The 26521-nt window shown below is 40.3% G+C and overlaps 1 protein-coding gene across 3 annotated transcripts in view; it reads right to left on the bottom strand.

Moving 5' to 3' along the window:
- Positions 1-1130: 1130 nt before the first annotated feature.
- The window catches only part of LOC109624788 (collagen and calcium-binding EGF domain-containing protein 1-like), a 45856-nt gene continuing 20465 nt past the window's right edge, over positions 1131-26521 (bottom strand). For all 3 annotated transcript variants that reach the window (XM_020079701.2, XM_020079703.2, XM_020079702.2), the window contains 9 exons: positions 7416-7468; positions 6051-6185; positions 5314-5451; positions 4823-4956; positions 4403-4517; positions 3775-3914; positions 3260-3295; positions 2827-2862; positions 1131-2418 (listed from right to left, as the gene is read on the bottom strand). In XM_020079701.2, the coding sequence (XP_019935260.1) occupies positions 2230-2418; positions 2827-2862; positions 3260-3295; positions 3775-3914; positions 4403-4517; positions 4823-4956; positions 5314-5451; positions 6051-6185; positions 7416-7468 (976 nt within the window). In that variant the 3' untranslated portion in view covers positions 1131-2229. The remainder of the gene's footprint in view (positions 2419-2826; positions 2863-3259; positions 3296-3774; positions 3915-4402; positions 4518-4822; positions 4957-5313; positions 5452-6050; positions 6186-7415; positions 7469-26521) is intronic.

Genomic DNA, 26521 nt, shown 5'->3' with positions numbered 1-26521 from the left:
CAGATAAGTTTGCTCTGACCATGTTTACCACTAAGTTCCTCTGAGGCTGAGTATTTACATTATATCTCTTTTATTGTACAGACGCCTGCTTTCAGTCTTCATGTAAAACTTGTTTATTTGGTGCTGATGGTACATGACACTGGGAGTAGTATAAATCTTTGCTTTATGAGAAGTAAATAAATCAATTTCCCTAAATGTTGAACTGATACTATGCTTCAATCTTTCTTCTTATATTTTTCCTAGAAAAAGCATTACTGAACTACGAGTCACAAGAGTCACAGCTACAAATATTAATTGCATTTTGTCATTCTTAGTAATTAGTTCATGGATTATGATGGGAAAAAAATCTGGCATATTTAGGAAGTTAATGTCAATGAGTGTACATTTTGTTTAAAGGTACAGTGTGTAGAATTTTGTGAGATCTAGTGTTGAAGTTGCATGTTGCAGCTGAACACCCCTCACCTCACCCTCTCCTTCTAAACATAAAAAAGAACCTGTGGTAGCTTCAGTTGTCATAAAAACTCAAAAGGTGTTTAGATGTGAAAACATCATGAGGATTGTCCTACATTAAATTTCTACCAATAGATCCCTTTCACCTGAATCTTACACACTGGACCTTTAAATGTTTCATAGGGGTGTAGCTTTTTCAGCTAAAAACTACCTCCAATGTGTAGCTGGAAAATTTAATGTGGCCTTAGCTGTGAGGTTTGGTTTAATTCGAGGGGACTGTTAGGTCTTGGCGGATGTATGCATGTTTAGGTTTTGTCTGCATTTGTTTGTTAAAATTGTTGGCACAATTATGCAAAAACTTCTCAACTGATTTCCATGACATTTCTCAAAATAATTCATGGATCTTGATGAAAGCAGTAAAAAGAAAGTAATCAGGTATGTTTAGAGGACTGATGTTTATGGTTCGGAACCAACTCAAAATCAAAATCATGTGAATTTAACTAATTTAGTTTCATGAGGGGGCTGCTGGGCCTTGGTGGAGGTATGCTCTCTCTTTCTAGTTTTTGATGCAATCACTTTAGCATTTTCATATTTTTAATTTTGATCATTTGCAATTTGACGATCGTTAAAAAATAAAACTGCGAACATTATGAATAAAAATCCACATTAAACAGGTAAAATCTCTATTAAGATGACACCTTTATTGAGCAATGGGTTTACCCTTCCTGGCAACTGCTGCTTCACAGTACGAAGCTTTCAAGCTGCCTTCCTTCTTCATGTCGAACATGTTTCTGACAAACTACTGACAGAAGCATGTGTGCAGTACGAGAACATGTGCAACAAATTCCATGAAACTGTTCCCGTTTGACAATTTCACTCATTAATGTTTACAATCACATAGCCTGATAATATGTGATTTTTGAACCTTTGTACCTTTGCATAAATTAATTGATCCTTTTTATTTTAAAGCTTTTATGTGTCTGCATATTTGTTTTATAAGAAGCAGATACTACTTATGTGAACGTTACTCTCACAAGATTGACTGTGTTGTATTTGTGACATCTTTAATATTATTTCTAAATGAATATATTGCTGCAGTAAATGTTATATTATTCATACTTGAATTGAGTTGTTAATGGCATAATAACAACATTACATCAGGCATTACTGTTACTGTCAACATTGGGGTTGTCTGCATTGAATTTGTCTCTGAACTTTGTGCCTCAGAGTAGAAAGTATCTTCGGCTCGAGGGCTGGATCCTGCAGTCAGGTGCAGGGGAGGCTCAGGGTGCGGGTCCTGGGTCTTTGTACCAGTGCCCTGCAGGCACACTGTCAGCGGCTGCACAGCTTCCACGGACAGACTCAGGAACAGGAAGAGATGTAGACGATAAAGTTCATCGTTTGAAGTGGTTCAGCTCAGAGGCAGAGCTCAGAGACTCAGACATGAAGGCTCACACTGTGTCTTTCTCACTCTATGTCCCGCACGCAATTCCCTCACTCACACCACAGCATATGAACGGCAGCGAGGAGATTCGCTCGCTTGCAGAGAGAATGAGTTTCATTTTGTAATCCTTGGATCTCCCCGTGTTACAGACTGTGGCAATGTTGAGGGTGTAACCGCTGAGGCTCCTTGCCCACTTCATCCCAGCTGTGATTTTAAGAATTATCTACATTTTGGCTCTTTGACCACCAATGTCCTTTATCAGTGAAGAAAAGAGTCAAGTTCGGTGACTGTGTTGCTGGGCTTGAGTATTCCGTTACTGTGACCGAGGTCAAAGGTCAACTATTGACCATGAGATCTCCTTGGCCTGAGCCCCAATCTACAAAATCCACTTCCCCACTGGACTGAGGAGGACTGTCCAGAGAGATGCCTCGCCGCTCACCAAACACCTTCTCCTGCAGTTCAATGATGTCATTACGGATGTCCGCCATCATCAGCAGCAGGAAGTCAAAGGAGCCGGGAGGTCCCTGGAGACAGACAGGAAATTCAGGAATTGATTAAGAAGCTCCACATTGTCAGAAAGCAATGTTTTCTTTTTAGAGGTTTAAAAGTACAATATGTATAAATAATAATTTCAATAATAGAGCACGGCACAAGGTGCTGCACAATGATAGAAAACAGATGGTTGAAATACAGAAGGAAGTTCATAAATAATGCTAATCATAATAATAATGACAAAAATAGAGATAGAAGACCAAAATACCTTCTAAAAACTATGTTTTAGCCGAGCCTTAAAAGAAAACAGCTTTATTTCCTCAGGCAATTTATTCCAGAGTCTTGAAGCCCTGATGGCAAACACTCTGTCCCTCCTAGTTTTCAATCTAGATTCAGGAAGTAAAGTATGAATAAATGTGTTTACTACAGCATAAACTCACAGGTGGGCCTCTGGGACCTGGGACTCCTCTTTCACCCTGTAGACGACAAACAGCACAAATTAATGTAGTTTCAACATGAACAGCTTCCCCAGTGTCAGAACGATTCAAATGCTTTCAGGACACAAGAACATGTATTCAACCTGTAGTAACTGTCAACTGTCCTGAACACAGTTAACATGAACTCTAGTATTTATTTGCAGCTACTATTGGAATATTAGTGTTTGTACAATACAATCTATGTCAATGAATCCTCTGGGAGGGAAGAAACCACCGGGACAAAGTTACTGTAGATCTAGAGACACTGGAGCTGTGGAGGCTGCTCACTAATGTTTAAATGTACTTCAGACACTAGAGGGCAACAGTGGAGCTCTACACACATGGGAAGAGACAAGAACTCCTGCACATGTAGAAAATAAGAATGTGTTATAATGACCTTTATTCCATCTCTTCCTGCTGCTCCAGGTGGTCCCTGTAGAAATGATAGCACATGGGTATATGTCACTAAGCTGTGACAGTGGCTCAATGAGGAGAAATGAGCCTTCATGCTGTAGACTAATAAATACACTTGTTTAAGCATTTATGTATGATGTTACACATGTAGAGCAGTGGGTGTGTTTGTAATTAGAGCAACATGTGTTCATGTCCGTTATTATAAAGACATTATTATGGCATATGGGATGATTTCACACACATCAAATGAGCTTTTTGAGGCTGTGGGAAGGTTTTACAAGTATAAAGCATTTCATCAGCAGGCTACAAAGCAAGTTAGAGAATGTTATGGGTAATCTACAAGGCGAAAATATGATTTTAGTGTGTTTGTAGTATTGGGTAAATCCCTTAAAATGATTATATGCTATTATGATTTGTTATGTTGTATTAAAGACAGGTTTTTGGGAGAGTTGTCTTTATGGCACTTTGCTAGTGGTAACTAAATCTTGTTTTTCTTACCACTGGCCCTCTGCGGCCTCTTTTGATATGTTTCAAGTCAGGCTCTGGACCCATGGGTCCCATGTCCCCTCGCGGACCCCGAGGGCCAGGAGGGCCCCTCTCCCCTGGGTCGCCTTGCTTTCCTGGTTCACCTGGGTGACCTGGTGAGGACAAGTGGTTAAAGCTATAAGTAGGGAAACTATTAAAATGAGATAATTATTTAAATCAGTCTTACACAAAAAATAACAGCAATGTCATAATAAAAAAAAAAAGGAATATCTTGGGTGGGTCATTTGTTACCCTGCTCACATTAAAACTTGGTTTTGGAAATCAATAGTCTAAAGGAAAATAAAACTTACATGAGGTGTTTACAACTTACCTTTATTTTTTTTAGAAGCTTTTGGTTGCTTTTAATTTCTACACCATCTGCATTCATTTGTTTATAGCATTTTCATTTATTTGATTCTTTTTTTTTTACTTTTCTTCAAAGAGTACCTTCCTCTCTCTCTTCTTCGTCTTTATCATTTTAACATGGTGACATAGTCATTGTAACAATCACATAGTCCATTAACCAGTAACTCTCCCTGCTTCTACTTTGGGACCATTTGATTTGATTCTGTGTCTCATATTTCTGTTATCTCAACCTTACCTGGGACCCCAGGAGCTCCTGGAGGACCAGCTATAACAGGAAGACAAGGACTATCAGGACTTTTTCCTGCCCTCCCCAGAGACGGCTTGTCACTGCTGTTAGCCAGGCCCGGCACCTGCAAACACAAAAAGACTTTGTGGATTCAAAACAGACATAAACAGATGAATTATTAGCATTAACATTTATGATAAAACATTTACCTTTAGATAGATAGATACTATTGATCCAGAGGGAAATTTATGGAAATATTAAGTCTAGCTTACTTTGCAGCCATCTATGAATATTGTTTGATTTTTATATTATAGTAATCGAGTTAAGTCTTAAAATGGTCTAAGATTTGTAAGGACAGTCTGCTCTGTCTTCACTGGTCAAAGTTGGGAAACATAGATTCAATATTGCTCTAAAAAGTGAACATGTTACCTGGTTTGGTGACTGTGTGTTGCCCAGCCTCAGTTTCAGCTGCAGCAAATTGTTTTTCATGTTCATAAAGTCCTGACAGGTGAATGAACAAGTACCAGCACTCATCAAGGTGTCTGACTTCCCAGAAGAGCTCACTGCAAGACAAAACATTCACATAAAACATATTTACTTACAAGTTCAGGAAGGGCAACAAATGCTCTTCTTTACAAGTCACTGCTTGACAGTTACACTGAAAAAATTAACTGGATTTTAAGAGCTAATCGATGAACATCTTAGTTTTTATATGTAACAGTTTGCCCTATAGTTATGCTTTAACAACCTTTTACTGACTTTAAGCAGGTAAAAAACTAATAAATTAGCTAACAATTTACTTGAATATTATCCATATTATCTTGTATTGGCCAAACACCTTCACAGTGAAGTCAATGAACCATAATGGAAAGATGCTGACTGTTTCCTACCCAGACTTGTGAATCCCAACAGAAACTTACAGTTGTGTACAGGGATGCAGGAGCGATGGTCCGGTGCCAGTATGTAGCCGCTGTGGCAGCGACACAGGAAGCTTCCCACTGTGTTCACACACTCGTGGTCACACACACTGCTGCCTGGGTGCTCACACTCATCAATGTCTGCATGAGATGATCAATCAAATTAAAATCTAATTTTGGACTATTCCATATGATGTTATAAATACTATTAATGCAATGACACAAAGTGAACAGACAGACAGAAAGATGGTAGAGGGTAGAGGATAAATTACATGTAGCACATCTGGCTGCATTCTCACATTCATCTTTACATGTGGATCTCAGTTGTCACCCTCGCCCCTTGGACATACAGTAGGTGAAGGAATATTTTATCTATATATCTTAGGATATGATAAACCCTAGAGCAATAAGAACCTTGCTGAGGCATCACATAGTATGACTGCAGGTCAATCGCATTTACATAATGTAAATACTGGGTGCAGATGTGAGAAGAAATCTGCTGATTTGCTTTATGCTGCATCAAACAGGAGAAGGCCACAGTTTCACACTTTCAGCATCTTGATGCTGTTTGAAGAAACACATGAATTTAATCTTTTGAAGATTGTCCACTTAATCTTTACTGTAAGGACAAACAATGACTTTGTGGAGCTGGGATTAGTGAGACATACTTTGTACCATACCAGTAATAGACATGGTAGTGAGAATCATTGACTGAGAGATGGGGTGGGTGAGGTACTGACCCAGACAGTAAGGGGATTTGTGGCTGCGGTGTCTTTCTCGGTCAAAGCGATAGCCAGGGTAACATGTGCAGACAACTCGTCCAAAGTTGTCAGTGCACTGCTGCTCACAGGGAGATGCAGCACACACGTCTACACCTACAGAGACAGAGAGAGAAGGAAGAGCGTGTGGGAACTAAGTAAGTTAGTCAGCATCAAAACATAACTGTAATCACCTGTAACTGCTTTTTTATTACCACATCCTCACATTCATAAAGTTCCACATCCACATGGAAACTGACCAATACAGCCTGACATATTGACGTGTCAGAGTAGAAACAATAACAAAAGGAAATGTTCATTTCAGCTGCTTCAGTTTCAGGTTTCTGGATCATTCTCACATTATTGTGGCTCACAGGGACACCTAATAAAACATAACCATTGTTTAGGTGCTTTCCTACAATGATAGGTAAAAAAAACTCTGCCTAAAGAGAATGAACAGTCAATAGTTTACTCTAGAGATCAGTATACTGAGATGTCTTATTTTCATGAATCGTCATCATTCTGCATTGTATTTGACAGGTTTAAGGTCGCACTGTAATTTGTTTTTCAACTATCAAATGCTTTCCACATGTCTACACCTACATTTCTAAAGGGTGTAGGTTTCATACTGGTTTCAGACTCTAATCATATTGCCAAAATATATATGTTGTGAAATAGGACTATTACAAAGTTTTTAAAGTTTAATTTTTGGTTGATTAAAAAGAAAAAGAAAAATTGTCTTGAGAGTCCAGGGCTCTCTTGATTAAAGCCTCGGAATAAAGTTATTTTTAAATCAAATGGAAAACACATATTTGTAATACTTGTATGTGTGCTGTGGCCTATATATACTGTATGGTTGAACTGTACATTAGACCTTGTTCTAGGTTCTTCTGTTACAAGATTGACAAGCATATGAATAGAACATCATGAAATCAAGTAGAGCATTAATCTCAAGATGTAGTAGGACATCAGGCTGTGTACTAAATGATTGGTTAATTTTACAAATATGATTTTTAGACACAACTGCATCAGACAACACGCTTTGAACATCCAGTTTAAACAAGGTGGGGAACAGTCCCCTCTAGCGGTCAGAGTGAGTCACTGTTACTCTGTAGAGGCATTTTAACCGGTGATCATGATGATGTAAATAATGAAACAGTGAAATGTGCGAGGACTCCTTAATATAATTGCTTGAAACTGACAAAGATCAGCCATAATAACGACCACATTATCTTTGTAGCTCCCCGTGGACAAATATGTCCAGATTGTGTTGCAGACTGTTTTAATCAAACACTGTTAGAGCAAGAGCATGTGAAGTTCAAGAGTCAGTGTTAATGGTTTACCTACCTTCAGGTATGCACTGGCCCATCACAAACCTGAACCCTTCACAGCATTTCCTCCTGAAAATAAAGAGACTGTAATCAGATGTTTGTACTGCCATTTTCATTTCACCTTTTGGAAATATGCTTATTAATGCTAATGATAAAGATAATAACATCGTTATTTAACACAATTTTAACACCTTTCAAAACAGCTATTAAAAGGGCTAAGAAGAATTCAAACCCCCCCAAAAAAAGCAAAATAATACATTTAAACATTCAAATCAAAGACAGCTAATTATATTATACCTTATATCTTTAAAGGTGATGACAAAAGAATATCGTTAAAGAAACATAATAATAGCTAAAAGGAAACAATAAAGTAAAAGCCATTCGGTAGAAGTAAGTTCTGGGAGATAATTTAAATGATTGTTTATAACATTTATTTTATTGTTTTATTTATTTATATGCGGTTGTGTTTTAGGCAGATCTTTTCTGATTTCTATTCTTGTTCCTTGCATAATATTTGCTGTCTGACCAAATAAACCTGAAAAAAACCTATTAGTGAAAGTGAAGTAATTAGTTACTGCTTTTGTGATGTAACACATTGGTGGATATAGTTTTTTTCAAGTACAGCATTGTGCAATGAAAACTGGGCAACAATTCTTCCCAAAATTGATTCATGGTGTTTGGCAGTGACACTTATCCAACAATCCCACAACAATCCACCACATGTTACAGACATCACAGATGGAAAAACAGAGAGGAAATGGCTCAGAAACTGGAGCGGCACAGCCACGCAACAAAAATCACACACACACACACACACTCAGACAGACAGACAGACACACACAAGAAATGCAAATATCCTAGAAACTGCATGCTGTTCCTGGAGGGGATGTAGCATGCTCCCTCATTCACAGTCCCCTCAAGGCAACAAGTTGCTTTTATTCTCCTCCAGCCTCCATGCAGTGAAACCCTAAATCACTCTGTAATCCCTCCTCCTCCTCCTGAATGAAAAGTAACCTATAAAATGAGCTTGGCCTAAACTGATGAGATCCAGATGAGAGCCGCTTTAATCTGCAGCCTGTTAGCTGAGAGTGTTGAGAAAGGGATGGAAAGGGCAGCGCACGGGGCTGAGGTGCAGACAGGAGAGTGAAGACTGAGACGAACACCCTCAGTCTGTCAGTCAGATGATCAATCAATCAATCCATCAGTCATCTATCAATGGGATAATGTGTTACAGATGCAGGTCTTTCCTGCTGAGAGGCTGTATACCGTTGCTGCCATATTGATGTGGGAGCTGATACTGACATGAAGTGTATCTGGGTATCAGTCATGATGTGGTGTCTCTTTGTCAATGACATCACCAAACTGAGAGTTGCAGCACAGATGGGTAGATGGGGTACATGCAGCCACAGCATGTCAGTGGCACAACGCTTCATCTGAACTAGTTACACACATTGCAATGAACTGATTTCAACAGGAGGGGAAATGAGAGCATTGATGTCGTATCAGCATCTCCATTAAAAGCAGGTGTTTTTTGGTGAGATGACTAAAAGATCTAAATACATGTTGGCTGGATTAAGTTTTTTAAGGAACAGAAATTGATTTTATGGCAGTCCCAGTATAAATGTGTTGCAGATGAGCATTTGCAGTAAATCTGATGAATGGTGCTTAATTCAGTATTTCAGTATATTTGGCCATGTAGGTTATACCAACAAACTCAGCTGTACTCTGGAGAACATCTAAGCTACGAGAGACGTGTGAAGAAGTGGCCAAATGTGGACTGACGTCTGTTTTCTTCTAATGAGCAACAAATGATCCTGAAAGAAAGTGGAACCATGTTTAAAGCCTAATACATTTATTCAATGATTGGTGAAGAGCGTGAACTTTAAGGAACTGTTACTGTCTCTTTTCATGTGACCAACCCAGTGCATCACTATGAATTCTTACAGGTGAGACAAAAAAATGGAAAATGTGCCTCATTATCCCCAAACTCAAACAATAATGTCCTTCCTCTCTTGAGAGTCGTCTTTACCGTCCATCTTCAGTGTGGCTGTTCACAACAGTTACGAACACTTTGGCCCTTGGATGTAGTCACACCACATGATGTATGAATTAAATGTTTTTTTAGCATGACCCTGTGCTCTACCATCACACTAGTGGTTTATAATAGTCCACCCTGAATCCCATTTATATCTCTAAATAAACAAAATACTCCTGGTGGTACAAAGTCAGAGGATCATCAAGGTCAACTTCCTCCGAGCACCATTGGTACAAAGTTTCATGTCAATCCATCCAGTATAGAGACATTTCAGTCTGGACTGATGTCCAGATGTTTCCATCCCACATGCGATGCTGCTAGTGCTTACAACCCTGCACACTGCTGCAGTCTTTAGTATTTAAAAAACAGAAGATGCACCGCGGCAATAAAAGACATGTCTCACTACAATGCCCTTGTACACATCCACGTACATTTACAGGTCGGTCAGTCAAAAATGCAGCAGCCTCAGCGGCTCTCCCCTGGGTGTCTCTGAATGACAGGACAGGGGAGGCTGCGGTGTCTGGACGAGCAGATGAGGGTGAAGGGAGAGGTGACCCGTGTGTTTTTTGTTTTGGAATGTGAAAGTATGTTGGTCAGACGGGCAACAGGCTCGGTCAACATGACACTCAGTGGAATCTAGAATGTGAGTGTTTGTGTGCATTTCTGTGGTACGCACATTGTAGATTAAAATTGTTTTTAACCTGCCTTCCAAAACCCACAACTATTTAACTGTGTGTGTGTGAGAGAGAGAGTCTGTGTGAGGGCTGGGACAGCATCCAGTAATTGGGTACAGCCTTTTAATGTCAGTCATGGTTTATTAGTGAGAGTGATGCATGACGCTAGCAAGCTCCCTCACCTCCTCTCTCCTTTTTCATGTCCTCTCTGTGCACTTTACTTCACTCGTTGTGCATTGGCCTCTGATTTGAAACACGTCGATTCATATTCAAGTCTTACTATCGGCCTCTCGTCTTACTGTGGACGCCATCGGTTCACTAGTTGTTGACATAATCTCTGCCCGTCTCTCTCTCTCTTCTCTGCAGACTGACATGTTGTTGGCCTCAGTGTTGCCCCCTGTCCATGAAACCCCATGAGGTGTCTGCCTTTTCCATTTTTATTTATTTCACAGGGATAGTTTTGTGTCCTCTTAAGGTTTGCTGAGGCCAAAAAGCTGCAAGGATCAAACAGCGGTCTCTGTCTGCAAGACTTCAAACGTCAATCCCCCCACGATCGAAGGCTCTTCTTTAGTTTACGAATGCTGTCAATAAAGTTTTGCTGAGGGAGAACAATCACTGCATGAGGAATTTCACTTTATGTTGCGTTTAATGCACTTTACAGGTATGTGGACAAATTGCTATGACTTTGATCTCTTGTTATTTCACTAATCACCAACTGGTCAAAAGTTCATTTTGGTTCATGGCCAAACATCTGCACATCTCCACTTCCTCCCACAGCATTCAAATTAAGTCAAAAAATCCCAGATAGGAGTGTTGACATTTTGTGCTGGTGATGTCACTTGGAGCCAGAGTCTGCACGGTGATCGTCACGATTCAGAGGAATTTGACCAAAATCACACATTTCACAGTTCAGACATGTAACAGGAGAATTATCTTCTTATGTTGTTGGCAGTTTATCTGTTTTTTTCTCCTCATCTCATGTCAGCTATGGTTCAGCCTGTAAGTGCTACTTTTTTAAAGGCTGTCCCACTGTATTGACTTTTGTTGCTTTGTAAGTCCACATTAAAATTCATGTGTGTAGTAATTTGCACATTTCACTGCTGATTAGCTGCAGACCAAGACAATGCATGGTAGAACGGTTTGGACAGGGGTTGAACGGCCTCTCTTGGCTTTCGCTAACACTCTGTCAGTGTGGATGTCAAAAAATGTGACTGCTGGCTGCTGTTGTTGACAGCTCATGTACCCTGAGTGCAATAGTTTATAATTGACAAAGAAGTGGAAATGAATTGGACGTTAAAATGCTCATACTGATCCACTAAAAAGGCCTTGATTGGCATTGATGCAGAGCCCGGGGACTTTATTAAACCTGTAACAACCAGTGAATTGTCTTTTCTAACCACTGCTGACATTATTTCAAAAATGTAAACAGTGGAAGGACTCTGAAACTAGTTTCTGGTTAAAAGGAAAAACAATTAAATCTAAACCTGTGAAAAATCCAACATGTCATCCAGAGCATCATAAACTTCACCCCTGGTCATCCTCCTCTCTGAACATCGGGTAGCAACTTTCACCAACCAGTCACTTGTGGTGGTGGCTGACCATTGTGGGGTGCAGGCAAGATCACATTCAACCCCAGTCTGCTGCTGCAGCTGCTGCCAAAATCAGCACAGAGGCACTGGGAGGAAACGTAGAGACGGGGTCCAGAGGCAGGCCTGGGCCTGGATCGTCTTACACTGAAGATTATGTTCTTTAGCCAGGGGTCTCCATCCAGAGGGGGGATGCTCACTGTTAAGGTTTCCCATTCAGTGTTTCTGTGATTAATTTGTGCATTTGCAGGCAGGAATGAGTTACAAAGACGGGATAACCCCACTAACCCCCAATACATCCTCAGAAATCATCCTCAGACAGTGCAGGGGTCCAGAGAATAGGGCACAGCATGGATGATGCATTATTCTGCAGGCACTCTGCATTATGAGTCCAGTTCACATTACACATCTACACTCAAAAAATGTACAATAAAAATGAAAGCGCTAAGTAAAACCACAGAGGGTTCCTTGGCTTGTCCCCATAAGAGTTTTTGGTTCCTTGTCAACCAATTTATTAAGGTTCGATCTGGAGGGTTCTACCAACAACCCATCACAAAGGTTTACACCTAGAACCAACTGTTAAAGGTTCCACCAAGAACCCCCCGTTTGAGATTTTATAGATAACCCTTTCAGGACTTAATGATTCCACCGAGAATTCTACCTGGGGTTCTATCAAGAACCTTTCCATCATGACAGAACCCAAGTACAACTGACTGACAGTAAGGACTCCAGATACTGTACATATAGATTTAAAACACCTATGCTTTCACAATCATTTCTTCCAACAAGAAACACTTAGTCTTCCAATGAAAAAAGGTTCCTTTAGAAGCAAATGGCTCTGGATGGAAGTACCCTTTGGTACCCTTATGTCTTTGAGTGTATTCCCCCAGTTTGAGTTTCTATATGATCATGAGAAAGGAGGTCTCGTGTCAAATTTCATCTTTTTTTCTTTGCATCACCTTTAACTGCAAAAATGTGGGATGACGTGAGGAGGGGGTGAAGTGGGAGGAAATGCCACAAGTAAGAAATGAGGGAGGACACTGAAAGGAGGAAGAGGAGAATGGTTTGAAGACAGGGATGAAGGTTGTTGTCAGCTCAGAGTGTTCCCTCTTGAGACTCTGGTGAGAGGAACACAGGAAGTGAAGCCCAGTGGAGGTCAATGGCCTATTGACACACCAAGACAGGAGAGCAGCCATGTGTGCGTGTACGTTCTGTCATTTTGATGGATGCTTCTCACTGATGTGGCTTATACATGTTACAACTACAGCATGTTGTATTCATCAACTATGCTGTAATTGATTTATTTGCTCTGCAGAGCTCACAGTTGAAAGCAGTTTAGAGAAACTTGGCTGGTCGTGTTGTATATGATGGTGTGATGATGGATTAGACTGAAACACATTAGTCCGATGAGTCCAACACTAAAACTGTGGTATAACACATGCTCATTTATTGCATATTTTCTTATGGGAGTAAGCCTTGTTCAGTTATGATGTTGAATTTATTGCTGGTGCTCGAACTAGTGGGAGTTTGTGAACTTGTTTTATCCTCAGTGAGAGCACATTTATAAATAAGTTAAACTAATTTATACATTCCAACCATTTGTCCCACAATACTAAGAAAAGCAACGCATTCCTACTTTGACCTGTTTAATCAAAAACAATCCACATCAGCCTCCTCCGAAAGGTGCGAAAGTGCTGTGTACAGCCGCATGTTAAACCCTTCTGGTGTTGGCGTGTAATTGCGTTAATGTGTGTGTTCGTTTTAACTTGTGTGAGTATACATATGTAAAGGTGTTAGCGTGGCGAGTGTGAGCACCTCCTCTGTGTTTATTTGCTCAGCTATATCCCACTTCCAGGTCCCAGGCCTCAGGGGAAACATCAGAGCTCTGGTCTAACAGAGAAAGCTTTGACTGGGAGCACAGGAGGTCTGAACCACTTCCACCAGAATACAAGCTGACCTGCACCCTTCCTCCCCCCCCCCACATTCCAGATCATATGAATGTATATGTATAAATACAACCATTAACCATATGACCAGGAGAATTTCAAGGGACCTTGGGGCCCTAGACAAACCAGGTTTAGTATTATAGGTAATACATCATTTGTTTTCTTGCAGAGAGTTAAATTTGATGCATTTATGGTTTCTGGAGTCAGGTGGTTCGAACTTTGTAAAGAAGCTATCCAGCGAAATATCTCAAAATTGTATTTCACTCATTCAGATTATTATCCCTATCCCTAGATTTTTTTAGATCTCTTAAAGGACTAGTCAAATATGTTGGGAAATATCCTAATCTTTAAAGAAGCCAGAAAAGCCCTTCCTCCACTAAGACTAGGCAGTATTTCCCACTAATTACCTCCATAGTCTAATTTCTCCTGCCACGGTTTCATGACGAACACACTTTTTTTACACTTCGCATAATAACAAGAGATCACCTATTTTGGTCGTGTGCTCGTTCATGAACATATTCTATTTTGTAATACACAAGAATAAATGGGCAGATGCAGGAATTTTATTTCACTTTCCCACAGAATGATTTAGATCTATGGCAGTAGTGAGGGTGCATGAGCATGACATTGCTTGAGAGAGAGAAATGCATTGGATGCCACTTACTCCTGCATGCACAACAGTAGCTGTAAACTGTCTGCATTGACGATAAAAACTTTATGGACAATAGTCCCCTCAGCAAAATGTCATGGAAGTCGGCTCAGCAGAGTTTTTTAATACTGCACAGACAAATATAAAATAATCTTCTTGGCAGAGGTAACTATCTGTCAAACAACCGTTTTCATTCATCACTTTTGTGTAGCATTTAAGAACCAGATGCCAGATAGAGTTAAGTTACAGGTTTAGTCTGTACAAACATAGTGGTACCAAATCTGTCAACCTCATGTGATGACAGCACTTCAGTCCCAGAACAAAGCAGAAAAACATCCTGACTGCAACCCCACTCTAAAATACTGAGCTGTTCCTCTAAAAAGCTGGTGGAAACCTTAAAATAAGATGAATAACATGAAAAACAAGTGAAATCATCTCATTGGAATGGTTGTTAAAAGAGTGAGAGTGAGACCAGGCCTCTTTCTTCCTACTCATCAAGGAAACCTCAGACACCACAGACTGGATTTCTATCTAAACTTGATGATGGAGAATGATGCAGCATCTCACCACATCACCGTGACATTTTGTAAATCATCCTGCATCCTTTCGTCAGGCACGATTTCCCAGTAACAGCTAAGCGAGTTTTATGAACCAGAGGCGAAAACTGCAATTTCACACTTTTAAGTACTATTGTTTCAGTTCAAAGTGTTCCGCAGTTATGGGACTAGAACTTTTATATTTACTGCTGTCTGTTTTTTACTGGCTTTGAGAAGATTCTGGGGATTTTGTGATGCTGTGTGTGTGTTTCTCCGTATGTGTGTTTCTCCGTGTGTGTCTCTGTCTGACAGTGTCTCTCCCAGTGGTCTCTGGCCTCTGTGACCCATCCTGGCTTAGTGTCACTGCAGGAATGCGGCATCTCTGACCCTCTGAGCTGCTTTCTGTGACAGACACACGTGTTCTGTTTTTTACAGAGATCTGGAGATTTGGTATCATACCTGACAGCAAAGAGCAATCAAAATCAGTTTGCATAATGAAAAACCTAACCAGAAAACACATTAAGCTCATGATTATTGTTATCTATTGATTACTCTTGGTCTTTCAGGTCAGTAAAACTCTGTCAGATGGTTTCAGACAGATTGTTTTGTCTATGACCTCTGTAATGTTTTAGGCCACATAGACTTTGATTAACTCACTAGTTCACTGATACCAGATGTTAATGTCCCCGGCTTATAGTGTGACAATATCTGTAATATCACTATTTACCACACCAAAGTGCAACATCTGTATAGCTGCTTTCAGCCATACACTGAACTCTGGATATTTTCCTGAAATTATCCAGCGGGGCAGAAAGTGAGAATGAAAATGCCTGAGTTGCTGTCAGCCCATGTCAGGAATACAGCAGGAAAATGTTCGAAGATTCACTGGAACTAGAGGGCGAGTTAATAATGTTTCTAACACGCGACAGATACAAAACTGTGACAAACAAAAAGAATACAAATATCTCAGGATGAAAAAGAGGTGTCATGTATTCAGAAGATGCTGGCATTTGGAAATACAACGAGGTTCAAAGGGTTTTGGTGATAAGGATAATCGCACGTGTTGTTGATATGCTGTAAACAAAAACATATAAATTCCACAATGGAATTTATACATCATATCCTGCCTCCTGCATGCTGTATCCAGGTGTCAGCCCTCACCTGGACGCTCCGGAGATGCTCTTTACCAACATCCTGACCTGTCTGACCCAGACGATCTCCTGCTGTGCTCTTAATATGTGAGAAGCAAACGCCAGATCATTTCCAGATTCCATCATCTGGACATGTTTTAGAGTTCATGTCTAAAACATGACGTGTGTGTGACAGAGAAAGACACTTGGAAAGTGATTTTACATGTAATGCAAATAAAACACACCACACTGAATGAATTGAACAGGAGACAGTGACAGATGGTCCGATGTGGAGATAAGGAAACAGGGGAGGCTAAAGAGGGACTGAAGTAGGACGGGTAAGTGTGAGATAACAGTGAGTGAAAGCAGCTAAGCCGTGAGGTCAAGCTAACGACAGATCCCTCATAACGACAGTCTGGTTAAGTTTTCATGCCAGACAGGAAGGCTGTTTCAAGACAAAGAAGGTCTTCCAAGTCTTCTAAATGATTCTGGGGGTCCCTTGATGTCGGGAAACCTTGGAGGTGAGACATTTATAACTGTTTTCAGTTGTAGAGCCCCAGCTGTTACGCTTCACACTTCCTCTATATTCTCCATTTTCAGTTTTGTAACATGAGCCAAATTTTCATACATGCAGACACATACGTCTCGCCGGGCTCGTCGACTTCAAACAACGGCGCAACAACAATGTCGTTCCAGTCTGTTATCAATAGGTCAGTGATTTGTTTTGTTGAGGTATTAACAGTGACAGAGCAGCCATAAAATGAAAAAAAGCTCCCACTAATCTATAGCAGACTGAACGCCAAAAAACCACCATTGTGTTTGTCCAGAGGGCCGTTCAGGTGCACGCTAATCATTAAAAGGTGGAAGATGATGACTGGAATTTTTTTGGAAGGTCCGTCTCTGCTCTACGAGGACAATTATACATCCATTAAACACAGGAAGCGAAGGACTTGTAAAAGTCCTCTCTGAGAAAATGAAGATGGGGACAGGGTTAAGTGCTTCTCAATGTAATGAAAGAGCAGAACCAGCAGTATAGCTTTGCTGAAAGAATCTTGTGGCGGCTCCAAGTGTGAGAAAAATGAACAGGTTACTGTTCCCACAGCTTAAGCTTTGTTGATCGCCATCCAAAGTACACAGAGAGAAAACACTACAGGGAGAAAAGAGAGCGATAGTTTGAATAGGACGCCCGAGAGGACTCCTGGGTGCAATGCAAACAATCCACGAGCTGAGCACGTTCAGTCCGAATGTGCTGAACGTAAAGCGTGAGTTGATGATTAGTTTCTCCCTCGGCGACATGTCTGAGATTTCACTGAGCATTTTAATGATCCCAGCTCGTGAGCTGAAGGTGGAAAATGACTTTATCCACTGCGTTAATGATGAGGACTGAGCTGAAGACAGAGCTGTCAGTGAGTCAGCTAAATCCTCTCTAGATGATAAACAACAGAATGCATGTGTGTTTCTAAGATTTTGTCCATTTCATCCTTACCAGGCATCTAAAAACACACACACACAGTTTTTACATAACTCAAATTTGACTCAAAAGTAGCTCATTTACACCTTATTTACACCTTATTATAAGCCTAAGCTACGGGATGTTAGCCCATCCAACGGTCCATGAATGCACCTCGTCGGAAGATATCAGTGGACTCTCACACAGAGTTTGGTATCCTTAGTTTCAGAGACTTAACATAGACTATAACTATAACTTCCTGGATACCTACACTAATCTTAACCTGACCTTGCCTTATGCAATGTCATTGTGTTAAAATGTAATGGTTTACACTACAGGGGAGTTTTTGTCCCCATAAGGAGTAATAGACCACACACAAATAAATAAATAAATACACACACTCACACCAACAGGAATAAGGATGACGTCAGTCATGTGCACCTGTGTTTGTGTGCACACAAAGACAGACAAACAAGTATCACAGATTGTGATATTTAGTCCAGACAGCTACAAAACATAACATATACGTAGACACATTCACAAACAAATTCACGTACTACTCATAAACACGTGTCCAAACACACAACACACACAGTGATGGAGGCATCTGGTACTTGTTATCCATTTCAGAGCAAAGTCAAATCACCTTGTATTCTCTAGACAGAGGTTTCTTACTGTGTGCCATAAACTTAATTTCTCTGCTTATTGTTTGGCCTTTTCTGTATTACGCCCATCACGAGTGAAATAGTGAACTTCATGTACAAGCAACAGTTTTGGCAGGAAGGAAGACAGGGCGTTCAAGGACTGTGAGAGATGATGAAGTTCACGCTCTACGTGGATAAAACTGCACATTTTCATTCAAAGTCAGTAAAACTGAAACCTTGTACTTGCAGCAGGATTGTTTTTCCAGCAACAGCAGCGTTATAATAGCTTGTTTTATGGATTGTAAGAGGAGGACCTCTGACTGCAGATCCCAGCAGGTCCTGAGTGTCCAGCCCTGCAGTGTTCAAGCTACACAAACACAACATACAGAACACATGGACACGCATACGCCTGCCTCTCATCACCTGTTATAGAAAACAGCCCTCTGTGTTTTCAGCAAGATGCAGATGAACAGCTCTTCAGTCATGTGATACATTCTGTTTCCTTCTTCCTAACTGCATCTGTCTGTTACACACATCTGTCCACTGCACCGAAACCACTCTGCTAACAATCCCACAGTGTCTCTACCTTTAGATCTGAAAGTGTGGATTAATACACATATTGTCAATGATGACACATTCGTGAAGATAATCTCAATTTACTGCACAATGTAGTGTAAATACTGAGTGTATATTACAAAGAGAGTCATGAGAAATTGCAATTTGAGATATATCTATGGAAAAATGGAGACATTAATGATATTGTAGGTTTCCTGCTATGAAAAGTCTAAATTTCTGCAGTGCATATACGGTACCTCAAGGGTATATATAAAATTACCAGTTCAGAAACATGGGAGAGAGAGAGAGACAAAAAAATATGTAAAAAGAGCAAATGCTGTGCACACAAAAAAATACGCAAAAAAGAAATTAAAAAAGAGAGATGAGATGGATGGAGCTGAGGGGGGTCAGAGGAGGGAAGTGACACTACTGGATGCAATGAGACAACAATGAGGAGAGATCATCAGAGAGGTGAATGTCACGTCCATGTCTACTGAGCGGAGCTGCTGGTCTCCTGCTGAAGGTCTGATTCTCAGACAGCATCTGTCAGCAGATGTAGACACACTAATCAAAGTGAGCCGCCAATTACAGGAGAGAGAGAGAGAACAAAAAAAACTCATCAGAATCTCTGATTTCCCCTTCTTGCTCTTTTTATAGACCTTCACATGGTTTTCCAGGCAACCCCCCCCCCCCCCCCCCCCGTTGAGAGGCGCACTCAGCCAGGGAGCAGCTTTATTTCGTTTGGATCAAATAAAATACCTCCATTTTCGAAACCCCCCCCCTCCCCCTGCCTCACTTTATTTCCTTGCCACCTTCCTGCAGTTCTCCCTGCTGTGAATATTTTTGCATCTTTTTTTAATTATATATTTTTTTAAATATCCCTGTGCTGTTTGTTAATGGCCCAGGAGCTTCCATGTGCTGACTAAAAGATGGATGATTATGCACAAAAGGGAATCTGATGGAATAACATTTACTTTCTTCACACTTTGAAGAAACTGCTCAGTCCTGTGTTGCTTTTGAGGAGATCAAGTTGTTGTGCCGCTGTGATGCAACCGCTATTTAAATTCAGCTAAATTATTCTTAAAAAAGAGATAACAAAATTTAGTACAGTAAAACTGTGATAAAATGATGAGCATAGTAATTATAGAATATAGAATAAAATGTGATTATTACTATTATTGTTAAAATATAGAAAAAGAAAAAGTGAGTTTTTAGAGGTTATTTAAAAGCTGCTACAGAGTTAACTTTAGTCTGAGACATTATAGATCATCTCATCTGCATGACCCCACAGCACCTAGTGTTTGAGAAACTGTCAAAATGATCTATCAACTTTGCACATAGAGTCAAACCTAAACTGGCCAGTGCAAACTGGATTTTGGGATGAGGACTGAGTTAAAAGAGTTATTCTTTCATCCATGTCTCCTGCTGTTCCCTCAGTTACTGATTTTCTGTGTTGAAAGTGTCAGATTACTCTCAAAGATTAATGTCTGCACTTTGCTGGTCTTGAATTCCTGAAATAACTGTTATGCATGCTTTGTGTCGAGTAAATGAGTAATTGGTTTGTGGGTGAAATAATAGCAGAAGTGGTGTTTGTGGTCCACCCCTGTGCAGCAGTTTACCATGTTGTTTCTTTCTTCTTTTAATGGGATGATATCTCTGGCTTTCATCTTTGTATCTATGCTTTTCATCTGTGCGTCATGTCACCTTCAGGGAACGTCATGTCGGTGTTTTCTTCGCTGGGTCACTTCACTTTACATCCAACTTCCTGGATTGTTCCTCTTCTCTGATCTGAACAAGGTTTACTACTCTTTTCTGAGCCACTTTCATTCTCTGTGGACTATTGTCTGGCCTGTATTACCTTTTTTTACACTGACTAATGTGCAGTTTTATGATGCTTGACCAATAATTTTGAGGTTTGGCTGAGCGCACAATGGCGTATATATGTGTGAGTGTGTAGGGCAAAGTTTAGTAGCTTTGAAAGTATGTACAAAGACTATGTAAGATCCATATATGAGGTAGGAACCACGTGTAATGCCCTAAATCCAGGAGCAAACAAAGGAGACAAGAGGGAACCTAAGACTCTGATATACCACAGCTCCATTTGTGATCTTGCTCTGAAGGTGCCGACGAGCAAAGTTCTCACACAGACACATGCATCACATACTTGCATCAGCTGTCAGTGAGTTAATCAGTCATCAAATAGGTCAATCAGTCCGTTTGTTCAGTCATTAAAATGGTCAATCATGCAGTGTGTGAGTTTGGAGCCACGGTGTCATTCACCTTGAAGGCAGACTCTCTGTCTCCCAGCTGAGTGTTATTGTAGAGGTTTAACTGCTGAGAGTCTACACATCCTCATCTCTCAGGGGGACCATGACACCAGAGACGATCCCCTGTGGTCTCATCCTTCTGTCCCATCCCTTAGCACCACTTTCCCAGGAGGAGGGATAAACAGGACTTGTAATGGATGCTGGTGCTCAGCTCAAATCAAGACTGACATTAATGTTTCCTGTCATACTGATTTCTTTTGCCCTGAAACGACCTGACACCATCACACATGATCATTTCTGACAAGGATAAGGACAGGATCAATTTCTCAACACTGACCTCGTTGACCTTCTCTGGATAACACAACACTGTCAAAGGTCACTTCAAAAAACATTTAACGTGTAAGAAGCAAGTTTATTCCACTTGACCTGACCTCAACCCTCAGCATTAATACTCAGGCTACTAGACAGAGGCCTGGCTTCTGTCTCTGCAGAGCTAAATACAGAGGCTCAGGCCAACAAGAGAGGAGGAGGATGCTGTGTGGTGGAGGTGGAGATGGAGTGCAGGCCTGCAGCTGAGTCAGTCTCAGTAATGAACACTTTAAATGTTTCTGGGTGACATACAGGGCAAGTTTGGTTTGGGTGAGTAGGTGGGTGGAGGGGTTTGTGAAGGAATCTACAACATTCACAAGGTCATTTACAGTTATTCCTCATCCTTTCTGACCAAAAGGAAAACTAGAATAACACTCAGTAGAGCACATACCTCCGTCAAGGCCCAACAGTCCCTTTAAATTCAATCAAGCTGCACCACATCTTTCACACACATAGCTATCAGTTTCCTAAATGTGCCTGGTGTCTCTTCATCAAGATCCATGAATTATTCTCATAGAAAACCGAGAAAATGTGGGAAAAAATACTAAAAATGAAAGTGAAAAAAATAACTGCTGATCTGCCGCCTGATCCAGATTCACACCTCAAGTATTTGTAATCTTGAGTACAAACAGACCTATTAACAAACACCTTGTCTGAGGTAACAAAATAACTTCTGGACTTTTGTTTGGCAGAATATTCTAACCCTGCTATAATCACACACAGTGGCATGACCTTCAAAACTGCTGGTATCACTCTCCAGGTCCTCATGTCGGTGACAGAATACGATTACATGTGCTGTCATGGTCTGTATCATCATTTTGTGCTTTATTGGAAGAAAGGGAACAACAACAAATAGGTAACCTTCAGTAACCCTTCTGAGGAAGTCAGATTGCATAAAACACAAAACAAAGACCAGAGCTGTGGACCACTAACTCAACCCAGCAGAGACCCACACTGCAGTTCACTTTCTGGAATAAACAGATCCCATCTGTACAGTTAACCACTCAAACCAGCCACAATTTCAAGTCTCTGAGTCAGGACCACAACAATGTTCACAGGCTGAAAGCAACTAAGTACAAAAATGAAATTGATATGATCTTAAACAAGACGTTTGATACTAGTTCAGTATCTGTTCTAAACCTGCCCGTTGCTTGGCCTGTGGTATTACTAGTAGCACTGATTTTTTTTTAATTGTATTCATATTGAACATACCAAGAGTCAAAATTGGACCAAATTCAACACTGCACTTCCTTGGGCCCTTAACAATTCACATGGCAAGTGTGAAATCAATAAGATGAACAGCTCTCGAGATACGTTACACACACACTCTGAGATATCTAGAATTATAAGACAGATAACATGACACATCATCCTTTTGTAAATCACTTCCTCTTTTAGGGCCATTTTTTTCAAATAGATTTAGTAGGAAATAATAATTCTAGATAATTGTTCCTTGTGTTAGGTGGAAGTTGTTGGGGACAACATGTTGGAGCCAGATTTTATCCTCAGGGATCAGCTTTAGTTGATTTTAAACAACACAATTAATCTCACAAATGATGTGGTGATTTTTTTTCATTTTGTTTTAATACCTACGGCGACTGAATGAGTATTCAGACCACATTTAGAACATACATACATGAAAGAAACAAACCTAACTTATCCACATCCAGCAAAGCAGCACAGAGAAACAAGACTGAGAACCATATAGATTTGTGAGCTTGATGGTTTTAGCTAAAAGCCAAAATAAGCAGGTCAGCATGTTAACAATGACATGCTAATGGATTACAGGCACAATGTTCGCCATCATTTGATAATTAGCATTAAACACAAAGCATATGGGAATGTAATTAGTTTTTCAAGTATTTGGTCATAAACCAAAGAATTGGAAGAAACACATTTGGCATGACGGTGTCAGGAGAGAAAAGTTACCAAAGTTACAACAGTTCATCCTGTGGGTCACATCAATGTGTGTAGACATGTCCAATAGTTGTCAAAACATTCCACTCAAAACAACATATGTAAACCTCATTAGGTTTTGTGGTCTGAGAACCATGACTGTCTGCAGTGAGTACTCCTGTACCAATCTTCAGTGGACAATAAGACATTGGAAGAGAAGTTAAACTTTGGCCTGCTGGTGGCGCTAAAGGAACATTCAGTGCATCATCAGTACGAATTATCCTCTGGGAACCATACATTTAATAGAAAATGTCATGGTGATCAATCAGATACGTGTTGAGTAATAGAACCAGAGTGGTTGCCAATCCACGGGCCAACACTGTCATCCCAGTAGAGCCACGCTACTACTGTGACTAAACACAACTTGGATGGATTGCTACTTAATGTATTTTCAGGATACATGTGTATTGATTTAAAGTACGAAATTCAAAAAGAAAACCCCGTCCAAACTGCATTTGTTCAAAGGAAAGAGGAAATTGATGCGATAAATCTGCTCTGAACACAATACACATGTAAGAGGCATGTGAATGCCAGGTGTGAAGAGGCCTTCCTGCCTTCTGACCACCAGTCAGCATGTGATCACACATCTGCAGAGGTAAAGCCTGCATGAGTAGTATAATGAGTCAAGACAGGAAGTGATTGTGGTTAAATTCTAAGGTTGACTGAAACCAAACACACATTATTACAGGTTGCATTGAGTCTTTGACCAGCAGGGCTCTTTTGTAATGTTACAGTTACAGGCAATAATACACAGCATGTATGGGGAAGAGTTTAAAGTATACATTAATATGTTTTTTTGCTCCATCTTTAGTCAAGGCCGTGGTCTTTCAGTGTGAGAGCAGGACTTTTATTCTGTCTAATTTCACATTCAGATATTTGCGATGCTTTCACTCAAAACACTGCAATCATACTCAAATAGATTTGCTCTGCTTGTGCTTGTGTCTGTGTGCTTGCACTCAGACATGTCGTCGCTTGGATAGATTTTGTGTGCTCCAGGAGCAACACTTGATAGTTTCATTTGTCAACACTACACCTGACATTCTATTCGGGATTTTCGAAGAATCCAAGCACAGAAGATAAAAATCCAAGAGCAGAGAGGAAATCTGAGAGGAGACATTTCACATGTGCAGTCAAAAGTTTGAGCGTGAGGAGAAAAGCTGAATCTAAAGAGCAGGAAATCGGTCCAAGCAACAACATATTTGACACACAATTTGAGCACAAGGAGAGCAAATCTAAATAAGCAAGGGCTATAACAGTGCAAGCATTACAAAATAATGGCTGCTCTCAGACTGAAAGACGTCACTCTTGATCAAAGATAGGGAGGGGGAAAAAAGGCCTCCATGCCACCTATAAAGTGTTTAAGTCTATTGATGGCAAATGGTAAATTGTTAGATCTGTCGGTGTGGACAGCTGGTGAACAAGAATCTCTCAGGCTAATAAATTAACAGATATGGGGATTAACAGAGACCCCCGCAAAGATGCTTCTGAGGCAAAAATTATCTCAATATTGTCAGTATTCCTGCAGGCAAAGTCCAGACACACTGATTGTAAGCAATCATATTTGTGTCTCCCTCTGAAATATAGCCCTGTTTTCATCCAACCACATGCTCTGCTCTTTGTTGTACTTGAAGCGTGTGATTGTGATTTCAAGATATGAAATGGGAGGGTGAAGCCAAGAAGTTGGACACATGCCCCCACTTCCACTGGCTTATAATCGTTTCATAATCTTGTGAAGGCAAACTGACTGTCTGTGACTTCCTCAGTGAGGGATGATGTTACACGATAAATCAGCCGGATGTCACGAGAGCGAGTGATGAGTGTAACAAAAATCAGGATTTCATCAGTGCAGAGTTTGGAAATGGCTTGAAAGTAACTTCTGGTAAACATGTTGTTTAAATGAGATACGGCTCCAAAACTATTTCACACTTTATTGGTGGTTTAATGGGGAATTATATCGACAAACTGTCAAATATATAAGTGAGGATAGAGGAGAAGAGAAGCAAAGGGCTGAAACCAGCAGACACACAAAGGATATGCTCATTAGCAGTTTGCTACATAAAGTGACATTTAGTTACTTTCTAATGAAAGTAGCTGTTTCACAATTGTTCTGTACATACTCAATTTCACACACCCACATCGGTCCAGCCATAAACTGGGTTTTGAATTAGTGGATTGATAGATTGATTGATTGTCTCATGTTTTCTGCTATGTGTTTACAGCAATTACCTCGACATAGTAGTTTCTATTGGTTGTGGTAGAGTTTGTCATTCCTGCAATGGATTTAGATTTCCTGCCTCAGCATGTGGGATTCACTGGAAAATGATTCAGCGTGTAATCCAGTCCAATTTTATGTCAGTGATAACGGCCTCACTGTTCGCCACACAGTGTCAAGTCGTATTAAGTTTCTGTTAATGTAAACTGAACATCCTACTGCTGCTGCTTCACATTAAATTCTTGTGGAAGTTCAACAGTGTTTTGACATTTGTTTTACGGACCATAATTTTGATTTCAAAGCAGTAATACATAGCATTTGTTCTGTCAGAATATTAAAAGGGGGATTTTTTTATCTGCCTAGTGTTTTTCCCTCAGGGCATCCTACACCTACTCAATAACTAAAAATTTGCTTGACCATGAACACTGAGGACTGATATCAGTGAGCACTGCTGTCAGTGATACCATCAAGAAACCAGAAGAGTCAGTGGGTTCCCCTGCAGAGTTTGTGGCTGCTGCTAAATGTTTGCATGTGATTTACGCCGTTCGTTTAAAGTTATTCAGCGAGAGCCATTTCTGAGTTCAGTTTCTCAAACAATAAATCTATTCTATGCAATATGAAACACTTGTGTTCACTCCATCACTCTCACAGCAGAACTCACTAATATACCCAGCACGCCGCCTCTCTAGAAACAGATATACGAAGGAATAATGATGCCACAGAGGAAGTTGGATCTATCATAACTGCATGACATTTATCACCCTCCCTTTACTTTATCAGAGTAAGAGCCTGAGCTTACATACTTTAACGTGATGTTATGGGTCTTATCTACTGCAGTAATGAGACAGTGCTCATACTTTGACCATTTACAGGTTCATAATTCGGATTTGGGGCTCAAACAATAGGTTTACATGCTATGATTTTCAAAATATACATAATTTGTCACAGTATATACATCATTGCACTGCCTCTTTTCTCCTTCTGTCTGAAATGCTTGGTTGTAGTTCTACTGTTCCAACTCTGTATAAAGTCTGATGTTGAAAGTCAGTAAGACCCAGCCTACAGACACAAACTAACTTTGCAAACAAGATTTAAGGTTTTCTTCTGTAGCTA

The sequence above is a fragment of the Paralichthys olivaceus genome, chromosome 1 (assembly GCF_024713975.1).
Source record: "Paralichthys olivaceus isolate ysfri-2021 chromosome 1, ASM2471397v2, whole genome shotgun sequence".
NCBI classification, from domain to species: Eukaryota; Metazoa; Chordata; class Actinopteri; order Pleuronectiformes; family Paralichthyidae; genus Paralichthys; species Paralichthys olivaceus.
The sequence above is the reverse complement of the archived record's forward strand: the minus strand, read 5'-3'. Positions and strand labels throughout refer to the sequence as shown.